Raw genomic sequence first — 24,915 nt, forward strand, 5'->3', positions numbered from 1 at the left:
GCCGCCCGACCCTGCCAGCCCCTCCTGGGATCCAGAGAAGTCAAAAGGCCGGCCTCAGCGAAGGGCAGAGCCCCAGGCTGGAAGACGGAGCAGAACTCTGAGTTGGGGATGCGCCGGGAGAGGACTTGATCCCCCTCCTCCTCCCGACCACCACGCCCACTCAAGGCGGCCAGGGGTCTCTCCCGCCGCCCTCCCCCCCCCCCCCCCGTCACCCTCGCTCGCAGGTTTCCTGGCACGGGGGGTGGCGACCCCTCCATGTCAGTTTCGCAGCCAGATTCTAAAGCTGGAGGTCAGCGGGTAGACTGGGCCTCGGAGTTTCGGTGAGTTCGGGGATTGCCTCGCCACCGGGGTGGCCGGGAGGGCAAAGGGCTGGAGTCGCCTTCTCCACGTCGGTTCCGTTTTCCGGGCAGGTCTTGCTTTAATGGAAACCCAGGAGCCCCGAGTTCTGTGTAAGCCAACGGGGCTCAGCCCTGGGCGGGGCGGGGTGTGTGTGTGGGGGTAAAAGTGCAGGTGCGTGCGCATCGGGCTGTAGCGACTATTGGTTTTCAGTTGACTATTTGGGGGTGAGGGAGATTATAGGAATATTTTTGGGGTGCTGGTGATGGTGTAGGGGAATGAGAGGCATTTGGGAAACAGAGTTATTTGCAATGATAATAATAATAATAATAAAAGAATAGTTCTATCGGTATATGTATATTTTTAAACGCTTGTCACGGTCATGGTCGTTGAGTACGGCAAGGTCTGAGGTTTAGGGAGATCGAGGCAGAGGCATACTTGGGTATATGAGGTTCATGAGTTTCTTGAAGCGCCGGGGGGGCCACGTTGAAGGGTCAGGTGCCTACAGAGAATTCGGAATTAATAAACTAACACCCCGGTTGGATCGCTGGAAAGCCATGCGTGCTGGCCTGGATGGGAGGGAACCGGCATGGCGCAGGAAGAAGAATGGCCTACTGGAAGTCCGGGGCCCCTGGCTCAGGGCTGGTCCCTGACGGCGTCGGGCGGGTCTTCGGGGCCGCTTTGTGTCTCCCCAGAGCGTGGGCCACGGATACCGGCGAGGCATCGCTCGTCATGGCCGCTCGGCAAGCCGGTCCTGGAGCCGGGGACTGGGAGATCGACGTGGAGAGCCTGGAGCTGGAGGAGGACGGCTGTGGGCCGCCGCCGCCACCAACGCCACCAGCTCCCAGCCCTCAGGCGGTTCTCGGGGATGGCGAGGACGAAGAAGAGGACGATCCGGAGGATCCAGTGGAGGATCAAGACCCGGAGGAGGAGGGTGACAGCGAGGAGGTGGGCGCCTCGCCATCGCCGCGGGGGCCCGGCGGGCCGGAGCAACCCGGAGAACTACCGCCCAGGCCACCACCCGCGCCGGCGTCGCTGCCCTCGGCTGCGGCGGGGCCCGCGGAGCGCGGGACCAATGCCGGCGGCAGCTCGGAGCCGCGCAAGCTGAGCCGCACACCCAAGTGCGCGCGCTGCCGCAACCACGGCGTGGTGTCCTGTCTCAAGGGCCACAAGCGCTTCTGCCGCTGGCGGGACTGCCAGTGTGCCAACTGCCTGCTGGTGGTGGAGCGCCAGCGCGTCATGGCCGCCCAGGTGGCGCTCCGGAGGCAGCAGGCCACCGAGGTGCGTGTCCCGTCGGGGGGGCGGGGGGGGAAGGCCCTGGGTGCGCGCGTCGCCGGCACGCGTCGCCGGCCACTCTGTGAGTCAGGAGGGGACCGGGCAATGACCTATCCTCTTGTTCCTCTAAAAGGGGGTGATCGCGGTGGTGTTCCCTCACTAGACCTCTCATCCGGAGATGGGCAAAGCCGTGGGCATCCTTGAGGGGAAACTTGGCCGGCAATTAATTTCTATTGAAAAAGCAGAGCGAGAGAGGCTTTGGTAATGTGATGAGGTTCATTTGGGACACGGTGAAGAGGTTGCTAGTTTAGTGGGATTGACAATTATTATGACTATTGTTATTTTGTGCCAGTTTGGGGGCGTGAACGCAGGGCCTGGGTGCGGTCCCTTAGCCTTTTTATTTTCCTCCTGGCTGGCTCCCTACCAGTTGAATCATACCTCCACATCTTTTTTTTTTAAATTTTTTTGAGGGGGAGTTGATTAATTGTTCATGATTGGTTTTGAACCCCCATCCTCAGATCTCAGCTTTCTGAGTAGCTAGGATTATATGTTTGAGTAATGGCTGCCCAGCTGTTAATTAATTTCAGGTAGGTTTGGTGATGGAGCAGGGACAGGATGAGAGAGGTTGCCACAGAGCCAAGCCTTGTCCTGGAAGGGAGTCTTGGCAACCTGTGTTCTCAGTGCTTCGCAGTGTCCTTTAGAGACAGGATAAATTGGGCCGCACACATTTTACAGATGAGACATTTTACAAGTGAGGAGTGTGTAGCCCCTGGTGGATGTGGACACAATCTGCCAAATTATCTGTGCAGGGGTCAGCTGGCAGCATGAGGCTCTGATGTGAGGCGAGCAAACATCTTCCTCAGGAGAGGGGCTTGGGCTTGTTTTTATTATTTTATTTGAAACAGAAGATGTTGGGGCAAACAAGGGAAGCTGCCCAGAACCTCTTCCCAGATGCAGAGAAGATGAAACAAACAAACAAACAAACAAATTGCCATGTCTCATCACACAGCTAGGCTAGTGTTCGGCCACTGAGCCACAGTCCCAGCTCTGGGAGAGCTTTTCATTTGGCTCTTGACAGATATCAACTAGGTCAACATATATGTGAAAGCCAGAGAGGTCCCAAGAGAGTGAGCAGCCCCCCTGACCCTCGGAGATCCTGGTTCCTCACTGAACTTATGTCACTACTTGTTCTTCTCGCCAAGCTACCTCACCACCCCCCCCCTCCCGGGTTGCATTAGAATAGAGAAGATTCCAGAATCCCACTGACCTGGGGAGGGGGAGTGAGAGTTTGGTGGTGACACAGGCAGGGAGTGGTGAGGAAAGGAGCAAGTTCAGTGTAGGAAGACCCCGTGTTATCGGCATTATCTGAGGATAAGCCAGCCCTTTTGCATGACTGCAGTTTGAGGACCTGTGCACTTTCACCCCAGTGGACAGCCAGGATGCAACCAGCAGCCCAGGCCACTCTCTTCAGCCCAGGCCCCTTAGCCATTCACTTCATCTTCCTCCAGTGTCACTTTGGGCTATGTTTTCCCCTGATGGGTTTCTCCAGTGACTGCATAGTAGTTAGAAGCTCCAGAGAGAGTTTCAAATTGGTTACCCCAGCGGCCACGAAAGAGTATGTATATAACTTGTTTTCTTTTCCTCCACAGAGGAGAGCAAAATAAATACATTTAGGTTGGTGCATGTTTTAGAATATTTATTAACATCCCTTCTATTTCCCTTACACTTTCTTTCAGGCACTGATGATGTTTATTGTGTTTACAGGACAAGAAGGGACTTTCTGGGAAACAGAATAATTTCGAGCGCAAAGCTGTGTACCAGAGGCAAGTCAGGGCACCTAGCCTGCTGGCTAAAAGCATTTTAGAAGGTAAAACAATACTCTGTTACTTTTTAGCCTCTTGAACTAAGTTGAGTGACTCTTCTTATTCAGACACATGACATCATTTTTTTTTCTTTTTTCTTTTCTCAAGTTTAGCGCTTTACCACTTGAGCTGCAGCTCCCTGTCTGGCCTTTGGGTGGTTCATTTATTTTCATTTATTTATTTATTTTTTTTGTACTGGTCTGCCTTTGAATCTTGATCCTCAGATCTCAACTTCTTTAGTAGCTAGGATTATGGGCACGAGCCACTAACAATTGGCTAAAATATTTTTATTTAACTATTACCATATGAAGAAGACATCTGCTGGAAGGCTGTTTTTATAAGAAAATATTGCTCTAGGAAGGAAATTAAGGTCTAGGAAGGTGTATTACCTGTACTTGCTGTCATCATCACTTTTAACCCTGATAATTTTGCTGTATTGAGAGCTAACAAGTTAAATTCGACTCTATGTGAAAGTGATCCCAGTATATACAGATATATACTGCCAAGTGATCCAGGAGCAGATGTTTTGGAAGGAAAATGCTCACATACCAGTCTCCCCTTTCCTTGTCTATAAGGAGCTATAGGGACAGAGTATGTGAAGCAAAGTCAGCTACTGGTGATGAATAAGCATGGCTAGTCTGGGATCCAACTTCAGATTCCATGCTTTTCTACTCTTCACTTCCCTCCCTGGCATTCCAGATAATATCTACTATGCTACACTTTATTTTGTCATCTTGGAGAGTCAAGGTTAGAATCTCAAAAACAGGATTTGAATCCAACAAGCAAAGTAGAGGTTGAACTGGAACAGTGTGAAATCTAATTCCCTCCGTGTTTTCACATTCTGTTCCTTTTCTTTAATGTATTGCTGATATTCTAAAGAACAATTTGGATAGGTGTTTATTAATTAATCTGCCAAGTAAAAGATAGCTGGGATATCTCTCATGGCTTCCTTTTGGTTTCTTTAAACCGTCTTCAGGTTTACCTAAGATAAATTTGACACATCAGAAAGTTCAGATGGAAAGTAATTTCTTAAAGTGAATAGATAACAGTTTTATTTCTTTCGCTCAGTCTTTCTTTTCCTCGTGTCGCTTCTGAATTTAATTAACTCGGACAGGTTTTAAAGTCTGTGTCTCACTCTGTGCTGTGTACTTCTGACCTCAGAGAAGATTCTCATGAAGTAAAAATGAATTGGGTTACATACTGGGTAAACAGATGTATAACCATAGGAACCACATTGATAAATTGAAATTTTGCCAAGCAATTTGAGAAGCCAGAGGACAAAATGGAACAGTAGAGTCAAGTAAATAACTTCCTACCGAACGCTTAGCAAAGGGACTGGAAACATTTATTTTCAAACTTTATTTGCAAAGGAACACAGTGGGTTGATCACTACATAAGCACAAACATCACAACTGACCCTTCAAACAAATTTGGTAGTGGCCAGTATTTGGAAATGATGACACACTCCAAGTATTTCATGCCACAAGGAATTCTGTTTACATTACACTAATCTCTATTTTTGATTTTGTCTCTATGAAATGTGTGATGACTTAATCTTCATTCTAATGATACTGTGTTCAGCCATGTTGGTATCTGGCCAACATAATGGAGCTTGGGAAAAATGCTTCAAACCTGTTATTTTGAATATAACTGGGAATAACCATCCCCTCCCCCCAATTTGTCTTGCTTTTCTTTATTTGTACTGGTCGTTAAGGGGAAGGCCTGGCTAAATTGTCCATTGCAAAGTATGTTTGACTAGTTAACAGCACTTTTCAATTTTCTATGCTTCTCTGTTTCCATAGGTCTTTTTTGTTCTTATTCTCCTCACTAATCTCCTTTAACTTTCTTTTTTCTTTTTCTCCTAGTTCTCCTTGGATTATTCTACAACTGTAACAATATGTACATAATGAGGCATCTTTAGAAAATAAAAGTGACTTCAGCTCTAGGTATAGATTTTTTTTTCTTTTTCTTTTTTTTGTGCCAGTACTAGGGCTTGCACTCAGTGCCTGGGCACGGTTCTTTAGCTTTTAATTCTCAATGCTAGCTCTCTACCACTTGAGCAACACCTCTAATTCTGTCTTTTTGCTGATTAATTGAAATTAACAGTCTCATGGACTTTTCCTGCTTGGGTTGGTTTTCAACAGAGATCTTCAGATCATAGCCTCCTGATTAGCTAGGATTACAGGCATGAGTCACTGGCTAGATGTTTTTTAAAAATGATGAACAAAGGAAAGGAAATGAAAAAGAAAGAAAGCATTGGTTGAGGGCATCTTTGTCTCTTAATATGTAGAAATCTGGGAAGAATATTAAAGTCTCAGCCAATAAAGTACACTGAAGCAAGCAAATAAACCTATATAACTTCCCAAAACCACAAACTGGGAACAAAAAATTACAAGACAGAAATCTTTTCCCCAGAGGAAACAATTCTAAATTGAGCCTACACTTTCACTTTCTATTTAAAAATTTTAGGAATCTAGAATTGTATACAATTGTGCTAGAGTGTTGCTGTTTCCTTTTGCCTTCTGGGTTTTTTGTTTTTTGCAGATTTTCCTCCCTACATGCTAATCTCCTTGCTCTGCACATGTTTACATGTTTTAGGTTATCGGCCCATAACATCGGAGACTTACCTGGGAGGGACCATGCCTCTACCTCCTCCAGTTAGTGACAGGATGAGGAAAAGAAGGGCCTTTGCTGACAAGGAATTGGAGAACATTATGCTGGAGAGAGAATATAAAGAAAGGGAGATGTTGGAAACTTCCCAAACTGCTGCTTTGTTCCTGCCCAATCGCATGGTGCCAGGACCTGAGTACAACTCCTACAAAAGTGCTTATAACCCTTCTCCAGGAGAGCCGCCTAGCAAGGACTTCTGCAATTTGATGCCCACCTGCCTTGATCTCACCATGCAGTATTCAGGATCTGGGAATATGGAACTGATTTCTTCCAATGTCAGTGTGGCCACGACTTACAGACAATATCCCATGTCTTCAAGATTTTTTGTTTGGCCCAAGTGTGGTCCCATTAGCGACGCCCTCCTGTATCAGCAATGCTTGCTAAACGCCACCACATCAGTTCAAGCCCTGAAGCCCGGAGCCAGCTGGGAGTTGAAAGGACCTCGAGTCCAGGATGGGCTCAATGCAGAACATGACATGCTGCCTCCCAAACTGGAAGGCTCCCTGGTGCTGCCTCCTACTCCCGAGATCCAGACGTCCAGAGGTGACCTTCAGAGTCACCAGGCCATCCCAGAGAGGTCTGCTTTCTCCCCACCCCGGCGGAATTTCTCTCCCATTATTGACATGGATTCCCTGGCAGCCCAAGGGCACGTCTTAGACAAGCTCAGCAAAGAAAACACCAGGCACCCTATGCCACTTAAAGCTAATCCATTCCATTCACGATTCCAGCAAACACGAAGTGACAAATCAGGTCCCGAGTTGAAAGCACCATTTGTCAAAGAGGCCTTTGAAGAGACCCCAAAGAAACGCAGGGAGTGTCTGGTCCAGGAAAACCAGAGGTACACATTTACAATAGATAGGTGTGCGAAAGACCTTTTCGTAGCCAAACAAGTTGGAACAAAACTCTCCGTGAATGAACCCCTGTCCTTTTCTGTGGAGTCTATTCTCAAGAGGCCTTCATCTGTCATCACTCACGTCTCTCAGTGAAAGGCTGTTCCAGTGGACAGGTGGATTTTTCTGTAGTCTCAGAGCATTCTTGCCATGTACTTTTTCTTTTCTTTCTTTCTTTTTTTAAATAAATGTTTGTATAAAGAAATTGCTAAAGTAAATGATGATTCCTACAAATTGTATATATTCACATGCATGTGCCTTTTCATATCACATGAATATATTTAAACTTGGAACTTGCTGAATGGGCAAAGTTCTCTGCTTTACATTTCAGAAAGTAATAAAATTGACATTATCTTTTTAAGACCCATTATTTGTGGAGGCAAATGGCTGTCTCTGTCTAGATGAAATAGTGTCCTTAAAATGTGTTCCTTATTTTTCTGTGATTCTCTATGTTTTCAAGTGATCCAACTGGTCCCTGGTGGTCACAAGAGTATTCCCAAAGTGCTTTAGTTTTAGATGAACTTGATTTTGTAGTGGTACAAATCAAAACCGCTGGCCAGCATTCCACCACGAGTTGTACTTTTAGATCTAGTTTTGCATCTGAAGAACCTAGACAGAGGAAGCAAAAATAATGTTAAGGCTGGTTGCATGTTTATAGAATCCTAATTTCATATGGTTGGACAAAGTGGAATTAATTTGAAGGGAAATCAAGTGTAATATCTTACTTATATGATGATGTATGTGGCTGGAGCAGATTTCTTTTAACTCTTGGATTTCCAATTTCTTTTCTCAGTTGTGGCAATCTAAGGAAGGCCTCCAGCCTCTAACTGGGAAAGAACATCCCTTTGAATGTTTCAGTTTCCTTTTAGCTTGTGATGATTGTAGGTTGGAGGAACCATGGGGCAGGGGTGCCTTCAGTGCAGGCCACATTGGTGTCAGGCCCCTCTCTTAGCTCTTGAGTGTGTCCACTGTTTCAGAAGGGCTAGTGACAGCAGGCATTTAGATACAAGTGCCCTCACGTCTCCCTAAACATCAGTTTAATTGTGTCTCTCACGTTTGTACTAGTGTCAAAGGCTTTCAGTGTAGTCTTCTTCTGAGATTAAACAAAATTACTATTCAAATGGCTTCGCTGACAGTTGCAGAGGCTGACAGATGTTTATCGCAGCATGAGGGTGGTTTCTTGAGTTTTATAGTTTGTCCATCTCTCTTCCCCTGTTTTTAAGTTGCTAACTCTAACTTTGCACAACAAAATGTCAACCGTTGTTATCTATGTTTGACAAAATTAGAGCAATACTTTTCTAAGAGTATTAAATTCATCTCTTTAAGATCTTCCCTGGAATCCTGAACTTGGGAGTCAAAGGCAAGAGGGCTGGGGCTTTGAGGTCAGATTGCTAATATATAGTGGGTTCAAGGCCCGCCTGAGCTATATATGTGAAACTTTGTCTCAACTCATGCTCCATCCCCCACCCCCAATAAAACAAAAACCAACTGAAGAACCTCTTTAGCAAGCAAAACCTCTCCAACCCTCTCCCCAAACAAGGAAAAAGATATTTAGGACTGGAGTCATGGCTCAAATCGCTTAATAAGCACAAGGTCCTGAGTTCAAACCCCAAGGCTGCCAAAAAGCTCTCACCTGTGAACCTTAAATCTAAGATGTTGATAAGAGAAACAAAACACCTTTAGTTTCACCATGGGTGAGATGTGGCAGAGCTAACGAGGCATGCCAATTGTGCCAAGTAACTCAACAATTTAGATTTTCTTTCTTGCTCTTGAAAACAAAGATTACTTTAAAATATTTTTTTTTCTTTTGCTACTGATGAGCTCATGTAAAACTCCAGGGATTCTCGGAGTTGTTACTTAAAATTAGCATCAATTTCAAAAACAACAAGCCAAAAGTAAGGTTGATTTTCAGTTTGTACTTGTAAAATAACCCTGGGTTTTATTGAGTCAAATTTACTTATTTTTATACTGTTGCAGAATCCAGAGCGAATGGAAGTTTGCCAGAGGAAAGAAAATGAAAGCAGACAGAGATTGGAGTAACTCTGGAAGATTATCAGTGTGTGGAAAAAGGGTTTTCCAGCCAAGAATGCCCTGGTGTTAGAGAATCTAACTTCATGTTTCCCTCCCAGTCATCTCTGCTTTATCTCACTAATTTTTATTTTCCTATTGGGCATTCTTCACAGAAGTGGGGGAAGCACATTGCAATAAAACCACAAAAATTTTTCCTGAGAGAAAGTCTTCTTAATACTTGGACTTTCTCTCTTTCTTGGTCTATAATTTAAAAAAAATGTTTTTTTTTGCTGTTACTCTACCATTTGAACAATACCTCTACTTCTGGCTTTTTTTTGGTGGTTAATTAGAAATAAAAGTCTCAGAGACTTTCTTGACTGAGCTGGCTTTGAACTGAGATCCATACATCTCAGCCTCCTGAGTAACTATGATGGTAGGAATGAACCACCAGTGACAAGTTTGTTTTGTGTATTTTTGGATACTTACATTTATTATCATTTTCCTTTTGTATTCAATGAATACACCTGGATTTTTTTCTGTCCTCTAGGTTATATTAATTCTGCCAAAGGGATCCAGTTGGTTGTGGGTATTAGCTGTTTTTCTCACATTACGAGTGAGATTTATTGTTTTTGAATGTTTATGAGGATGAGTAGTTTTCCTGGCAAATGGATACATAGTATATATATAATAATTCTGCTGGAGTGGTGAGTTCTTGGAACTTTCAACCTGGCAAATCCCCTGCTGCCATTTAGTAAGACCTTTGTGTTTGGCTCTTGGATTAAAAAAAAATCATCCTTTTTTTTCCATGAAAGGTCATATAGACTTTAAAGAATACTGTCATTGTCATATTATATTAAACTCCTGATTCCATTTAAGTCTTTTCTGTGTTGATGGATTGTATGTAATCTGTGTGTGTGTGTGTCTATGCGTGCTGATACTGGGACTTAAACTCAGGGCCTTGAGTTTTTCCTTTGGCTTTTCACCCAAAGCTGGTACTCTACTACTTGAACCAGACCTCCATTTCTGGCTTTTCACTGCTTAACTGAAGATAAGAGTCTCACAGACTTTTCTGTCCTGGCTGACTTTGAACCAGGTTCCTCAGATCTCAGCCTCCGAGTAGCTAGGATTATAAGCCATGGCCACTAGTGTCTGGAATAAATCATTTTTGAGGGCCTAAAGGGGCAAAACATACATGTATTCCTTTGTTTAACTCACAATATGATCATGTGTTGTTCATGACTTGTTTTTCAAGACGTATTATTTTTTTTCTCTATTTGCAGTTTTCAAAAGTTAACCTCAGTACCTCTCCGACTCTCCTGGAATCTTGCTAAAATGTAGATTGTGGATTCCAGGAGGATTGGGTGGGCCTAAATTTCGAAATATCTATCAAATGATTGCTCATGCATCTGGTCTTCGGACCTCATTCTGAGTAGCAAATGTTCACATTTTAGTTACTTTTTCATTTCTGTTATTTGAATGCACATGATCTGCTGTGGAATTTGAGTTCCAATGAAATAACTATTAGCATGAATAATTTAATATACATGAATATTAAAAAAGTTCCCTTTCTGTTAATCCTTTGGTGTCTGTAGTAGGAAAAGTCTTAGGCAATAATGTATGGTACATAAGTATTGTGCCTTCCTGTCTGTCTGTCTGCTATTCCCCTCTATTTATTTTCCAAGTGCAGTTCTCATGTGTGTTATATGTGTGATACTGTGTACATACATGTTACTTCTTGGCATAGAGAAATATTGACAACCTAAACATTAGCCATCCTAGCCATTTTAAAATGTACACTTGGTTATTACTCAAAACATTCATAATGCTATGCCGATGACCCCGTATCCAGAGCTCTCTGCATCTTGTAAACAGAAACTCTGGCATCATCAGCAGTAACTGCCTCTTCTCCCAGCTGCTGGTGCCATTTTGCCTTCTACCTGTATGAGTGCCATTACTCTTAAGTACCTAATGTAAGTGTGATAATGTTTTGGTTGCCCTGTGATGGACTGACTTTAGTCTCACAATGTCCTTCTGATTCATTTATGTTGTAATGTGTCAGAACTTCCTTTTTGGTTAGTTGTTTACTTTTTTTGGTGGTACTAGAGTTTGAACTTCAAGTCTATGCTTGCTAGGTAGGCTCTGTACCATTTGAGTCATCTGCCAGTTTGTTTTTGCTTTAATTATTTTCTGGTTAGAGTCTCACATTTTAGACTAGAGTGAGCCTCAGATTTAGACGCTCTTACTATCTATAGTCTCCCTCATATCTGAGACTGTGGAAATATGGCTCCACATGTAGAATTTGCTTTTTTTTTCTTTTTCAATTGTTGGGCTTGAACTCAGGGCTTGAGTGCTGCCCCTGAAATCTTTCACTCAAGGTTTATGCTCTACCACTCTGAACCACAGCTCCATTTATGATTTTCTGGTAGTTAAATGGAGAGAAGAGTCTCACAGACTTGCCTGCCCTGGATAGCTTTGAACCACAATCCTTAGATCTAGGCTGCCTGAGTAGCTAAGATTATATGTGCGAGCCATCAGTGGTAGGAATTTCCTGTCTTTTAAAGGATCAATGAAACGCATACAGCATACTTGATGTATAAATGTACACACGCATGTGGGCATAACACATTTTGTTTATCAACTCACCTATTGATAGATATTTATTTTCTAGTTTTGGCTATTGTGGCTAATCATGTTGCAAAAAATAAGTATGTGTATTATTCTGATTTCTCTTCCTATAACAAAATATCTGAAGTTGTGTCATGTATCCGGAAGAGAGGTTTATTAAGTTTACAGCTTTATAGGCTAAAAGCTTAAGATTGGATAGCCCTATTGATTCAGCTGGAATGTAGCCTTTGGCTACTCAGAATGGCAGAGAGCATACCATGGTGGAAGCATGTGAAAGGGAGAGGGAAGTCATGACAGGAAAGTTCCAGAACTGGACTTAATCATTGTATAACAACTTACTCTTGTGATGAACAAACTGTGAGCCCTAAAATCCACACTGTTTGGTGATTCCCAATGAGATACCCAACCTCCATTAGGCTTCACTTCTTGAAATTTCTACCATGTCATTGCCAACACACTGGGTACATAAACCTTTGGGGGAAACATTTAAAGCATACTCATATGCCAGCAGTGGGCAAATAGCTCCTTGAAATGCTATTTTCAACTTATTTGGATCATTGTGTGTTTTTATATCTACAGCTACCTAGATCCACATATACATTGTATATACATCTGTATCTCTATTTCTATGTCTTTGCTTTTGCCTGTCTTCCTGGGTCTATGTCTGTGTCTCCCCTTTTCTTTATCCAACCCTTACCTGCTTGTTGCCTGTAGGAACTGATTTTTTTTTCAGGTCCACATCCTTCCCATACTCCTCCTCTCCCTCAGTAAATGAGACATTCCCATTCCACACAGCTATCAGTATAAATTGTGTACCCCCACTTTTTCCCTCCAAAGTTGTGTATCTTTAAATGTGAGTTTGAGTGTGTTACTTGAAAGCTAAGCTCCGATTGTGTAATGAAAAGCTGTGTAACTTGTATTAAGAAATGTTCCAAAGTTCCTTAAGTGGAGTCTCAGAAGAGACAGAGGGCAAATAAATGGCTGAAGGTCAAGATGAAGAAATAATGAGAATTCACAATTCCTCGTGGATTCATAAGGGCATGCGTGTCACTTAATATATGAAAGCTGAGCTTTCAGCTGGGAGAATTATTCCATCTCACCTTATTTCATTAATCTTGGATTAATTTCACTTCTATTCTAAGTTTACTACCTAGATTTGCTTTCCTAACAAGGGTTTAATTTGTAGGGCTGATAGTTCTTGAGATAGCTGGACCTTCATGATATAAACTTATGCCTATGGCTCTTATTTATTTACTTATCCTGATACTGGGGTTAAATATAGGGCCGCAAACTCTTGCTTAGCTTTTTAGCTAATGGCATGACTGGAGTCATGCATTCCATTCAGCTTTTCTTTCTGGTTAACTGGAGATAGAGAATCGTGCTGTCTAGATTGGCTTTGAACTTCCAGTTCTTGGATTTCAGCCTCCTGAGTAGCTAGGATTATAAGTATGAGCCTGGCTCTCATATATATATATATATATACATATATATATGTATATACACATAATTTAATGACACTACTAATCATTAATATAATGACTATGCGTATGTTGTCCTGTTTAGATTTTTCTTTACTAACACGGTAGTTCTAAATACATTTAAGAGTGTTGATAGATCTGGAAGTAGGTTGACATGCTATGTCTTTCCTTTCATCATTTAATTTAATAGACAGTTTTTTTATTGTAATTAGTAAAAGGGTTACATGATATTTGCCAGATAGAAGGTGCATTAATTCACATACATTGATACCCTTTCACATGTCTTGGTACCCATTACCCTCCCCCCACACCCCGCACCTGTCTTGGTTTTCCCCCCTTCCCTATCAAATTTCAAATAACCAAATACAAATAAATTCAATATATCAGATAACAAAGTGAGATACTATAACAATATGAGATAACCAAGGGACAGCAAAGGAGATGAGAGACAACATAGTACATTAAGGACAACAATCATTCGTTATATGGCTTTTGTTTCAATATCCTGGAGGTCCTTTCAATTAGCTTCATACTATATGGCCTTATGTATCAAGGTTTTGCTCTATTGCAGATCTCTGCTAGTAGAGCCCAAGGTTTCTACTGATTATGACGAATGAGGGAAACCATTGAGCCTAAGTTCCTTTGAGTCTGGCTTACTTCACTTAATACGATTTTTCTAAGAATAGACAGTTTTTTAAACTTCAAGGCTATATTCACTTACACTAGGTGACTGTAACCAGAGTGTGAGTAAGTCATTATTGAAGATACAATCTTGGGTCCAGGGGGACTGGCATGATTGTTTCAGATGTGCTGACTGGAGTGAAGACTAGACTTTCCTGTGGGGACATAGGCACAAGCTTTTGCCTCAGTTTCTCAGTTTTTTTTGGTTAATAAACTCAAGGCTGATGAAAAAAGAAAATCAACCAAGGACAACAATTTCATATGAAAGCAACGGAAGACCCAGTGTGGCCCATAGACTAGAACACATGCAGAATGAACACTTGTGATAAACGATGACTGCATGACATATTTACAAATTCCCTGTGGAAAACAATTGCATTTCCCCTACCTACCCAGCACATTTTTTTTGAGGTAATGTCTAAAGGCTCTTGCAGGCTGAAAGCACGTAAGTAAGCAATAGAGCTGTTTATGCAGTTCAGTTCTATTTAATGGATGTTACTGAGAACCTTACATGTGCTTAAACTGTGCCTACATGTTGCTTAGGTTCTTGTAAGCAGCAAGAATAGTGTCAAGAAGGAACAAGGAACCTTATCAGAACTCTCAAAGAGTAGAAATGGGTGTTAAAAGGGGATCGGACCCCAGGGAGGCCCCAGCAACCTTGCTTCTTCTTGTTCCCTTAGTAGCCAGGGGACTTCACCTTGTGAGAGTTCCAGAAACCATTTGTTATTAACAGAGTCCTGGTTTATTTCAACTAGTGACTGGGTTACCAGTCACCCATCTCCCAGCCTCTTTTGAATGCAGAGGATGTGGCCACTGAGAAGCAGGTGGGCAGTAGCTAGTCAAAGAGGACCTAAACAACCAACAGGAGTACTTCTTGATTTTGATTTTTTTCTCTCTCATGCCTCTTCTAGCACCTTCTCTGGCCTCAAGGTTGCAAGAGAGAAATTGAAGGAAGTGGGATGCCTGTGTACCTCAAGGATCTGCCATACCAGCTCTGGATTACTTTACTCTGCTAGTTCATGTTTAATAGAGATAAGGAACTCTTTCTGCGCAGCCACTGTCACTGAGTCTTGGTTAGAAGCAAATGAAGAATAAAGGGACTCCACTGACTGTATTTTTCTTTGCTGTGGTCCCACTGACTCTTCTCTGTTATCTTTTCCTTGTAGCTTCTCTTTGTGACTTTTTTGGTGTGCATCTTTTGGCTTCTATCTCTACTACCTCTCATTACATGGTAAGTCTTCCCTTGAAATGCAAGAATGAGATTGAATGAGTCCAATTAACTCACTTGGGCCTAAGCCTTACAGTCCAGCAACTTGTTTTAAGGGCCAAGTATGTATATTTATATGTAGTAATGCATAAGAAGTGTCAGATCCATAATTGAGTTCCTCTTTCCACCTTTTTTGTTGTAATTAATAGAAGGGTTACAGTTATATTCACCAGATTAAAGGTACATTACTTCACACACATTCATATCCCTTCTCACGTTTTTGCCCCCATTTCCCTCCCTCATCCACTTCCCTCATCTTGTTTCCTCCTTCCCTTTCCTATTTCAAATAAACAAATAAACATATATACAATATACCAGATAACAAGGGAAGACACTGTAACAATATGAGAATAACCAAGGGACAATGAAAAAGATGAGAAATAACATACTACATTAAGAACAACAATCACACATTATATAGTTTTTGTTTCCATATCCTGGAGGTCCTTTCATTTAGCCTCATCCTATATGGCCTTATGTATCTAGGTAAACCTCTGCTAGGGGAATCCAAGGTTTGTACTAATGATTACAAATGAGGGAAACCATTGAGCCTATGTTCCTTTGGGTCTGGCTTACTTCACTTAATATGATTTTTTCCAAGTCTTTCCATTTCCTTACAAATGGGGCGATGTCGTTCTTTCTGATGGCAGCATAGAATTCCATTGTGTATAAATACCTCTTTCCACCTTTGACCTGTGGCCTTTCCTAGAAAGTATTTCCTTCTCTCTCTGTAAGGAAAACTGCATGGTTTTACTATTAGAGTAGACAAATTCAGCAGCCCATGTCACCTAATTTTTTTCATATCGTCTAATTTAAAATATTATAAACATGAATGTCTTATAAAAAAGTACATGTTGGTGGACAGAGACCATAGTAAAATTAGTTTTATGTTTTATTTTTGCCTCTCCTGGGGCTTGAACTCAGGGTCTGGGAAATGTCCTTGAGCTTTTTTTTTTTGGTTGTTCAAGGCTAGTGCTCTGCCACTTGAGCCAAAGCTCCACTTTCAGCTTTTTGATGATTAATTGGAGATAAGAGTCGGAAAGACTTTTCTGTCCAGGGGCTGGCTTCAGACCACTGTTTTCAGATCTCAGCTTTCTGAGTAGCTATGATTATAGGCTTGAACCACGGGCCCCCAACTTAGGTGTGTGTGTATGTGTGTGTGTTTTAAACACCTGTGGATAAACTCTAATAATATAGCATAATCTAGACCTTGAATTGAAAGTAAGAAGTGGGGAGAAGGATGCAAGGAAGGAATAGACATTTGATCCACTTATGCTTGTTTTCAAAACTCAGTCTATCTTGACTAGTTTTGACTGTGTCTCCTGTAGGTTTAGGAAAACATTACAGCCGTACTGGCCATTCAGGTAGGCTGGGAAGAATGCTCACTTCCCATCATCACCTGCTTATCAGATTCTGTATTGGATGTTGTGGTAGAACAGTTTGGGTTGCAAATGAAAGATAATTATTAAGCATTTACCTTAAAGAAACATGAAGTTTTGTAATATAAAGGTCTTAAAAATATAATCAAAAGGGGATTCTGAAACAGAGTCCCAGAAAAAGCAAGGAAAAAGCCAGAGTTTCAGGAACAACTGAAACCAGTTTTTCTTTTTTTCTTTTTTTTGCTTTATAACTATTCTCTTTTATTGTTATTGTAAAGGTGATATAAAGAGGGGTTACAGTCAGGCAATGAGTATTTTTCTTTTTGAGAGGTGTCACTTAAAAAAAATCTCTGTCTGGGATTTGCTTTCATCTGTCACCTGTTGTTATCTCTTCTTTGTTGAGGTCTCCTTCATTTCCTTCTCATTGCTGACCAGTTTCCTACCAATTATAATATGTAGTAGTATTCACCCCTGACAATACTAATCTCCTGCTCTTATACTAGTTAAAAATCCTGGAAAAGCTCTCTGATTGGTTAAGCTGGGATAAAGTAGTATCCTTGGATCAATCAATCTTGGCCAGGAAGTTAAAGACCCTGACATAGGCAAGGATGCTGGAGCTGAGAAAAGAAACTCATGTCAGGTAACTTTCCATCTGGGGATCACCACCGTAAGACAGTCTTTGCTTTTTGGTGCAAGATTATCCAACATTGCTTCATATGTTCTGTCGAGATCACTTACATCTAACAGGATATCCCCTGAGATGGTCCCTCAGAGAGCAAAGAAAGACCTGGAGCTACTCTGGGTGACACATCCACAATTTACATCTAAGTCTCTGGACCCAAGGAAAAAGTTACTTGGCCCAAGGACAATGTGGGGAAAATTGTAAAGAAGTTTTATTTTCCATGAATCCTAAAGGAATACATATTTCTTAGAGTCAGGGGAGACTTTGGCAGTGACATTGTGTTTTGTTCATGAAGGTCAAACATTAACTCATACATTCACTTTACTTCCCTTCAGAATCACCTCAGCTGGTCTCTCCACCTCTGAAATCCTTAATAGAGAGGCTCGTTAGGCTTTATACTATTTGTTCTTTTGGATGCAAGTGTTTGCTGAGACAGCAGATTCTCCTGATGGATTCTTTACTTGCATATTAAAATGTAACAGGCCTGCAGAGGTAATGTTGGGCTAGAAGAAGCACAAGAGGCGTGTGATTTCTGGCTCATGATGGACCTCAAGTCTTGGACAGATTACTTCTGAGTAGGTGTCCTTTGCCTAGCATTCCAGAGAATACTCCAGGGTCAAAGATAAACTGTGCATCTAGAGATGAAAGAACAGTTGTTTCCCCACAAGGCCCCATAAATCAGCTTAGATATCATTTCTCTGGCATCACAACACTGAGGCTGTTGATGCATTTAATATTTGTAGAGGGTCGTTCACTTCTTTTTTCATTTTTTTGGAAAACTTTACCTCAAACGAACCCCCTCCCCCAAATAAAACTGAACTGATAAACCACAAAACGAGCAGCCATCCCCAGAATCTAACATCTGATTACACTTAGTGTGGGAGAAAAAGAAAAAAAAACCCAACGTTTATTTCTTATTTCTTCTGTCCTTAAGCTTAGCAATAAACTAGCACTTTTTGGTTAGGAAGTCAAGAGAACAGATGGACAACTCCGGTGCTTCAGCATCTATGTTTCACATGGCGCAGGTAAATCATGAGGAGCCTCCGGGAGCATGAGCAGCACTGCTGTCAGTCACCCTATACTCCACCCATCTTGGGAATAGCCCCGCCTTCAGGACCGCTGGCTTAATTAATTGGCTGGAGATACAAAGGAATCCTTCAAAAGTGGCTGTGCAAGACACAGGAAGGAAGTACATGGCTGAACTGTACCATCAATATTTGGCATCTGGGAAGTCACAGACACGGCCTGTTGATATTTAGCAGCATGTCTCAGAGAAAAGGCAAAGGCAGAAGGAAATCTCGGGTTCAGTGCCCAGAGGTTTCCAGTTGTGTTCCTTTTGCCTTATAGGGCATTAGGTATTCCACTGGTTTGTTCTAAATCTGGGGATATAAATGCCAGCTTCAGCGAGGGCTATCTGAATCCAGAACAAAGAGACATGTTGGATTTATTTTAAGGAGGGCATTAGAGTAGATAAAGGAGAGTATTTGAGGGGTAAGATTGATCTGGGTGCATTATACATATGTGTGGAAATATACAATGAACGCTGCCCTGTACAATGAATGTATGTTAATAAAAACTCTTAATAAAAAAATTCAAAATCAGAAGATGGGAAGAACCTTTGACGTCACAGTGTCCATTGTCCTCATTTTGACATGAAAGTAGTGGCTTTTTCCAAGTCGGTGATGGGCAGAGTAGCCTTCCATCTCTGCATGTTCCCTGTCTTACTCAGTGATCCCAGGAGAAGCCACACAGTTTCTTGACTTCAGAGTTACCAGGACAGGGCCCCAACATGTGTGTTGCTGGAGCTCCATGAAGGTTTACCAGGCATGCTAGATGGGTTGCCATGTTTATTTTACTTTGTGTCTCAGATTCTAAGTCCTTCTGAAGAGTCACTGAGCATAAATAAAACTGGGAACTGCTTAAGGTATGACATAGGCTTTCTAACAGCTTGCTATGTGAGGTGAGTGAACAATACATTGGGATGTTGGAGGAAACTGCTAACTTGTTCTTCAGAAATCGGAAAATGAGTTCTCGTGCTTACTTGACACCACAGATTCAGTAATGTCACAAATGAGCTGGGTGAACTGAGAAGTTGAGAACCGTGGTTATAAAATTGTGGGTTTCCAGATATATCAACAAATTTGAGATATATTCAAACAAATAGGTAACTCCCTGGAGGCCATTTGAAGTTTTAGTGCAGAGGATTGAATGGAAGGCAGGCTTTGAACATGCTGGGCCAAAGACTTTACCATGTAAGCTATGCGCTATGCTCCCAGTCCTTTTGTGTGTCTCCCCCCACACTCCTGGGCCATGGGGCATGAACTCAGGGCCTGGGTGGTGTCCCTGAGCTTTTTTTTTTTTGCTCAAGGCTAGCACTCTACCACTTTGAGCCACATCACAACTTTCAGTTTTCGTGTGGTTAATTGAAAATTAGAATGTTACCATCTTTCCTGTCTGGGTTGGCTTCAAATCACCGTCCTCAGATCTCAGCCTCCTGAGTAGCTAGGAGTATACGGATGAGCCACTGGTGCCCAACTTTTTTTTTGAGGCCAAATCTCATTGTTACCTTTCTTTTGGCATCTGCCTCTACCCTCTGGTTAGCTGAGATTTTAGGAGCATGTCACCACACCCAGCTAAAACAATTTCTGCTTATTCTTGACATGCCTTTTAGATTTATAGTGATCTATCTTATCTTCCAAATAATTAAGATTAACCAAAGATTATTGCCTATCTTCACAAAAATACTGCTTTGTAGAGGGAGGCCAAGATTCCTGGTATGGTTTTAGAGAAAATCCAACTCCCTTTTGTCTTTGTTCTCTTAGAAAATGGTATCTGCAGAAAATTCCTTCATCAACCATCTATCATGCCTACCTTTTGCCCCTCACTTTGGATAGGCTCTCCAGATGAAGGGTAGAGTTAGATACAGAAGGGTCTGCTATGTGGTGTGATAGAACATTCTGAAATGAAAAAAATTCTGTAATTCTGGCCTCTCTTGTTGGGAAGGAGAGTCAGAAATAAATGGATAGTTTGCAAGCAAGCAAACAAAGAAAAAAACAAAAAAAACCCAAAAAACGTAGCTCCCTGAGAATCTTGGTCTGGGAATTCCCTACTTATTTAGGTTGGATGGTGAATGGTGGTTGAGCCACTAGATGTGGGCTTCAGCTCTTTTCTCTGAATGATTCAACTTGAATCACAATCCATACACACTCCAGTCTGATGGAGAGGAATGTGTGCACACTGAAAGAGTTAAGTCACCTCAAGCTGTGCTCAGATCTGCATTGTAGCTTTGTGGTCCTGCGTTTGAAAAGCTCATTATTATTGGTCATATATCTCTTGGGGAGAGGGGCCACATTGAACCCTACCTCTCACCATTGATGGCTAGAATCTCCTTAAGCTCACCAAATGTTCTATGTAACAAGAATGCTGGGGCGGGGGGGGGGGATTTTTCCATCTTGCTATATAATTCTTGGGCTATTTTTAACACCTCTTAAATAGTAAGCCCCCAGGCAACTCCTGTTGGACCCACCCCTTCATCTGGCTCTCTGTGCAATAGAATACAAAGAAAAAAGGGAAGAAGAAAAATCTGTGGTAATGAGGGATCACTGGAGATATTTAAAAACTCATAAAATCCAAATGAATTTTCAATGTGTGATGCTGAGCCAGTGTGTAAATCATCATTTGACAGAATGTCTGGATGATCCCAAAAATGTTAGGACTAAAATCCATTTTGCTTCATTTCACTTTGCTTTAAATGAAGGAAACAACAAACTATAAACTGTAAAGTGTTATATCCTTTCAAAGGGTTGCTGAGCATGCGTGATGTCATTTCTTAGTGGAAAAGGCAGATTTCTCAGTTCACAATATGTCACGGACAATCACTATTGTCATTAAAAGCCATCACGTAGTCTCATTCTATCTTTTCTCTAGCCCCAACCCCCATTCTCAGTCCTCTCTCTCCTGTAAGCTTCCAAGCTAATGTAGTGATAACAAATTTTTGCATATGCATGTGTCACAGTAAAATATTGAGTGTTGTTGAGAACATGTTTCTGTTTCTAATTTATCTTTCAATCCTGCTTGTAAGCTTGATGTCTGCTGTAACAGTAAGATCCTTGTTTTTAACACTTGCAAAGAATTTCATTGAGTACATTCGTTCTATTTTTAAAATCTGTTAAAAATTGGGGTGAGAGACACACAATAAAAATTTCCCCATTTAAACCAATTTCTGTACAGAGTTTCTGGCCTTGGGTACATTGTCAGTGTTTTGCAGCCTTTGGCCCCATTCAGCTCCAGATTTTTCTTGTCTTCCCCAACTGAACTGCTGATTATCAATCACGAACTCGGTAATCCTTCTCCACAGTCCTTACTGTAAGGATTTACCACCCTATGCACTGCGTTCTGCTGTTAGACACCTACATGGTTTTCAAGAGCGTTCAAGGCTACAAACCATACCACGACCAATAACTTCAAACACATCTCCTTAGGAAGCTGTGTGGGAATTTCCCTGCCATGGAGGAGACTCAGAAGAGATTTTGGAGACAAAGAACACGTGTTACCTTCTAGAACACAGTGTCCTCACCAATATACTGGAGTTTCAAAAATCTTTGTTACATTCTGACATCTGTGAGAGGTATCTTTTAATCTTTAAATATATTCTAAAAGCCTTATATCTTTTGGGTATTTGTTTACTGAAGAGCTTGAATATATTTCCTCTTTCTTTCTTTCCCTCCCTCCCTCCCTTCTCCCTCCCTCCCTCCCTCTCTCCCTTCCTCCCTCTCTTCCTTCCTTCCTTCCTTCCTTCCTTCCTTCCTTCCTTCCTTCCCTCCTTCCCTCCTTCCCTCCTTCCTTCCTTCCTTCCTTCCTTCCTTCCTTCCTTCCTTCCTTCCTTCCTTCCTTCCTAAATTATATAGACAGTTTTTGAGCTTGTGTTTTCAAACTGGGTTAATGAAGTTCTTGGACACTTAATTTTCTCACTAAGAAGCAGAGGGGCTAATGAAATCCAGCTCATACTCTCTTGAGTTACAAGTTACAAGTGTCATGTAAGTAAAAGAGGGGGAGAAAGAGAGAGCAGTGAGGGAGAAACAGCAGGAAGCAAGGAGATTTGAAACAGAAGATGCTACATGAATGGTTTGCACTTGGGAAAGATGTAAGCCAAGGGGAGTAGGTAGGAGAGAGAAGCATTCTCCCCTGAAGCTTCTAGAAAGAACACAGCCCCAACAACATCTTTGGTATCTTCATCATCATCATCATCATCATCATCATCATCATCATCATCAGTTCTAGTCCTGGGACTTGGGCACTGTGCTCAAGGCTAGACTTGAGCCACAGCTCTACTTCTGCCTTATTTGGTACTTAATTGGAAATAAGAGTCTCATGGTCTTTGCTGGGGGCTGGTTTTGAACTTTGATCCTCAGATCTCAGCCTCCTTCGTAGCTGGGATGACAGGTCTGAACCACCGTGCTGGGCTATATTTGCTTGATTTTCAGTACCAAATGGCCTGACAACTTAGGAAATATACAGGTGATTCTAACTTTTAAATGATTACTGGTCCAGTGCTTCAAGTCAGTGATCTTCCATCTTGAATGTGTGTGGAAATCCTGGGATCTTCCTAAAATATAGTTTGATTAACTCCATTTGAGGTGGTCCCAAGAAGTTATGTTACTGACCAGTTTCCATGTGCTGGTTTGAGGACAGTTCTTTTTTTTTGTTTTTTAGCAATGGATAATTTGCAATGCACTCTGTACAAATGTTATCCATTCAGATGTTGGCATGTTTGGTAAGAAGGTCATTTGCGACTCATCTTTTTCTTATTAGGCTAGAGTCAAGGAATAAATACTTGGATGAAAAATATCTCAATGCTTTTTACAGTTTATTTTTCTTTTATGTCCACTATTATGTTGTATTTTTAATGCATATATGGGAAAGGAATATTTGGAAATGAAACTAAAAGTTTATAGAAAAGAAGGCAGATCCCTGTCACCCTAAACCTGGAAATGTTTCAGGACTATAAGGTAGGTTGGGGTCCTTCTTTGAAGAAGTTTGTGTTCCTTGAATGCAATAGAAAACACCAGCTTTATGTTTTTGCTTTATATAACATTACTGATATTCTATAACTATATTGCTCATAATTTCAGTAGCATCAGGGAAGAGTTTGTAACCGAGGTCGTGATGTGGCCCTCTGGAGAACATTTTGCAATGTATGGAAAGGTGTCTGATTGTCATATCTTGGGGGTGGGTTGTTCCTGGCACCTAGGGGGTGAAGGTCAGAGATGCCATCAAAGATACACCATCCAGAGCTAGGCAGCAGTAGCTACTCAGAAGGCTGAGATCTGAGGATTATGGTTCAAAGCCAGCCACGTTGGGCAAGAAAGTTTGAGACATTCTTTTCTCTAATTAGTCACTGAAAAGCTGGAAGTGGCTTACGTGAGGGAGCGCTAGCCTTTAGCAACAGGGCCTAGGAGCTGTCCTTGAGTTCAAGCTCCAGGACTCTCTGTCTGTCTCTATCTATCTCTGTCTTTATCTCTGTCTCTGTCTCTGTCTCTCTGTCTCTGTCTCTCTTTTCCCCCGCCTCTCTCTCTCTCTCTCTCTCTCTCTCTCTCTCTCTCTCTCTCTCTCTCTCTCTCTCTCTCTCTCTCTCTCTCTCTCTCTCTCTCTCTCTCTCACACACACACACACACACACACAGATATACCAGACAACATTCACATCCATTGTTATCTGGCAACAAATGTTAACAGTGTCAAGATGGAGAAATCTTTGCATGAGACAGTGAGTTTCAGTTTCAACCTCAGTGGTTTTCAGAATCACCTAAAAGTCTTGCTTAAAACATGAGTCCTTACTCCCTCCTGTCACATTCCTCCTCTCATGTCCCTCGATTTCTGCTTTAGAAGGTCTGGGAGGCGAGTGAGAATTCTCCAGTGATGCTGGTACTGCCAGTCTGGAGGCCATACTTTCAGAACATTTGCCATAGGGTTTAATAGCTACACAACTCTAATTGGTCTCATATAAGTTTTAGCACCATACTTTGTACTCTCAGTCATATTTGATTAGGCTGATCATATATCTCTGGTATGTTGCAAACATCTCTTGGGCATCAGCCAGGTCTCCTCCTTCTGCTGGCTTGTCCTGTGGTGCTGAAAACAGGCCTCTTTCATTACTGTGGACCAGATGTTTTCATTTGACTGTGTGGACTTGGCACCATATAAATGGCTACAAGGACATATGACTGTATTGTTGGCCTACGGGAGATTGATGGAGAGGTGAGGCCAGTGTATGTGGAAAGAAAAGAAACAACCATGGGTTTTCTTTTTGCTGTTGTTGCTGTGCTTAAGACATACCCTCACAGTGTCCTGAAAACTCAACACCCTGCATGTTTCTGTACGTCTTAAATACATGGTGTTCTAGTTTGCAATGGTAGGTTCCAAATCCAACACACTGTCTTACAGGTGTTGGTGTCAAGTAAATTTTCCACTCATGATGCTAGCAGGTCTGAAGCAGGGGACAGGACAGAAGTTAGGCACCTCTGCTACACATCAGACTGAGGTGGACAGAGATAGCAACTGGATTCATTCAGTCAGGGAGAATGGAGGCATGCAAGGTCAGGATTCAGCCTGAGGAAAATTTGGGCCAGGAAGTACTTAGAAGCCATTAGTAAGAAAGCAAGGAACACAATGTGCTCCACATGAGGCAGTGGGTCAGCAGACAGGTCAAAGGTTAGGGAAACACTTGCAACGAAGTGTCCAGAGGTGAGAGAGCTCAAAACC

General features: G+C 42.1%; 1 protein-coding gene across 4 annotated transcripts; it reads left to right on the forward strand.

Moving 5' to 3' along the window:
* The first annotated feature begins 205 nt into the window (after positions 1–205).
* On the forward strand, positions 206–7,375 carry Dmrt2 (doublesex and mab-3 related transcription factor 2). 4 transcript variants are annotated; one of them, XM_090329071.1, is made up of 4 exons: positions 206–320; positions 1,032–1,617; positions 3,376–3,478; positions 6,072–7,375. In XM_090329071.1, the coding sequence occupies exons 1-4, from the start codon at positions 256–258 to the stop codon at positions 7,127–7,129; spliced, it is 1,812 nt and encodes a 603-aa protein (XP_090185197.1). In that variant the 5' UTR covers positions 206–255; the 3' UTR covers positions 7,130–7,375. The 4 variants fall into 4 exon arrangements, with proteins under 4 accessions (XP_090185197.1, XP_090185199.1, XP_090185196.1 ...); XM_090329073.1 differs by lacking the exon at positions 206–320 and adding an exon at positions 5,339–5,419 and having other exon boundaries at positions 640–1,617; positions 6,072–6,129; XM_090329070.1 differs by lacking the exon at positions 206–320 and having other exon boundaries at positions 645–1,617.
* Positions 7,376–24,915: the final 17,540 nt, after the last annotated feature.

This window comes from Megascapheus bottae, chromosome 3 (assembly GCF_031878675.1).
Source record: "Megascapheus bottae isolate mThoBot1 chromosome 3, mThoBot2.hap1, whole genome shotgun sequence".
Taxonomy (NCBI): Eukaryota; Metazoa; Chordata; class Mammalia; order Rodentia; family Geomyidae; genus Megascapheus; species Megascapheus bottae.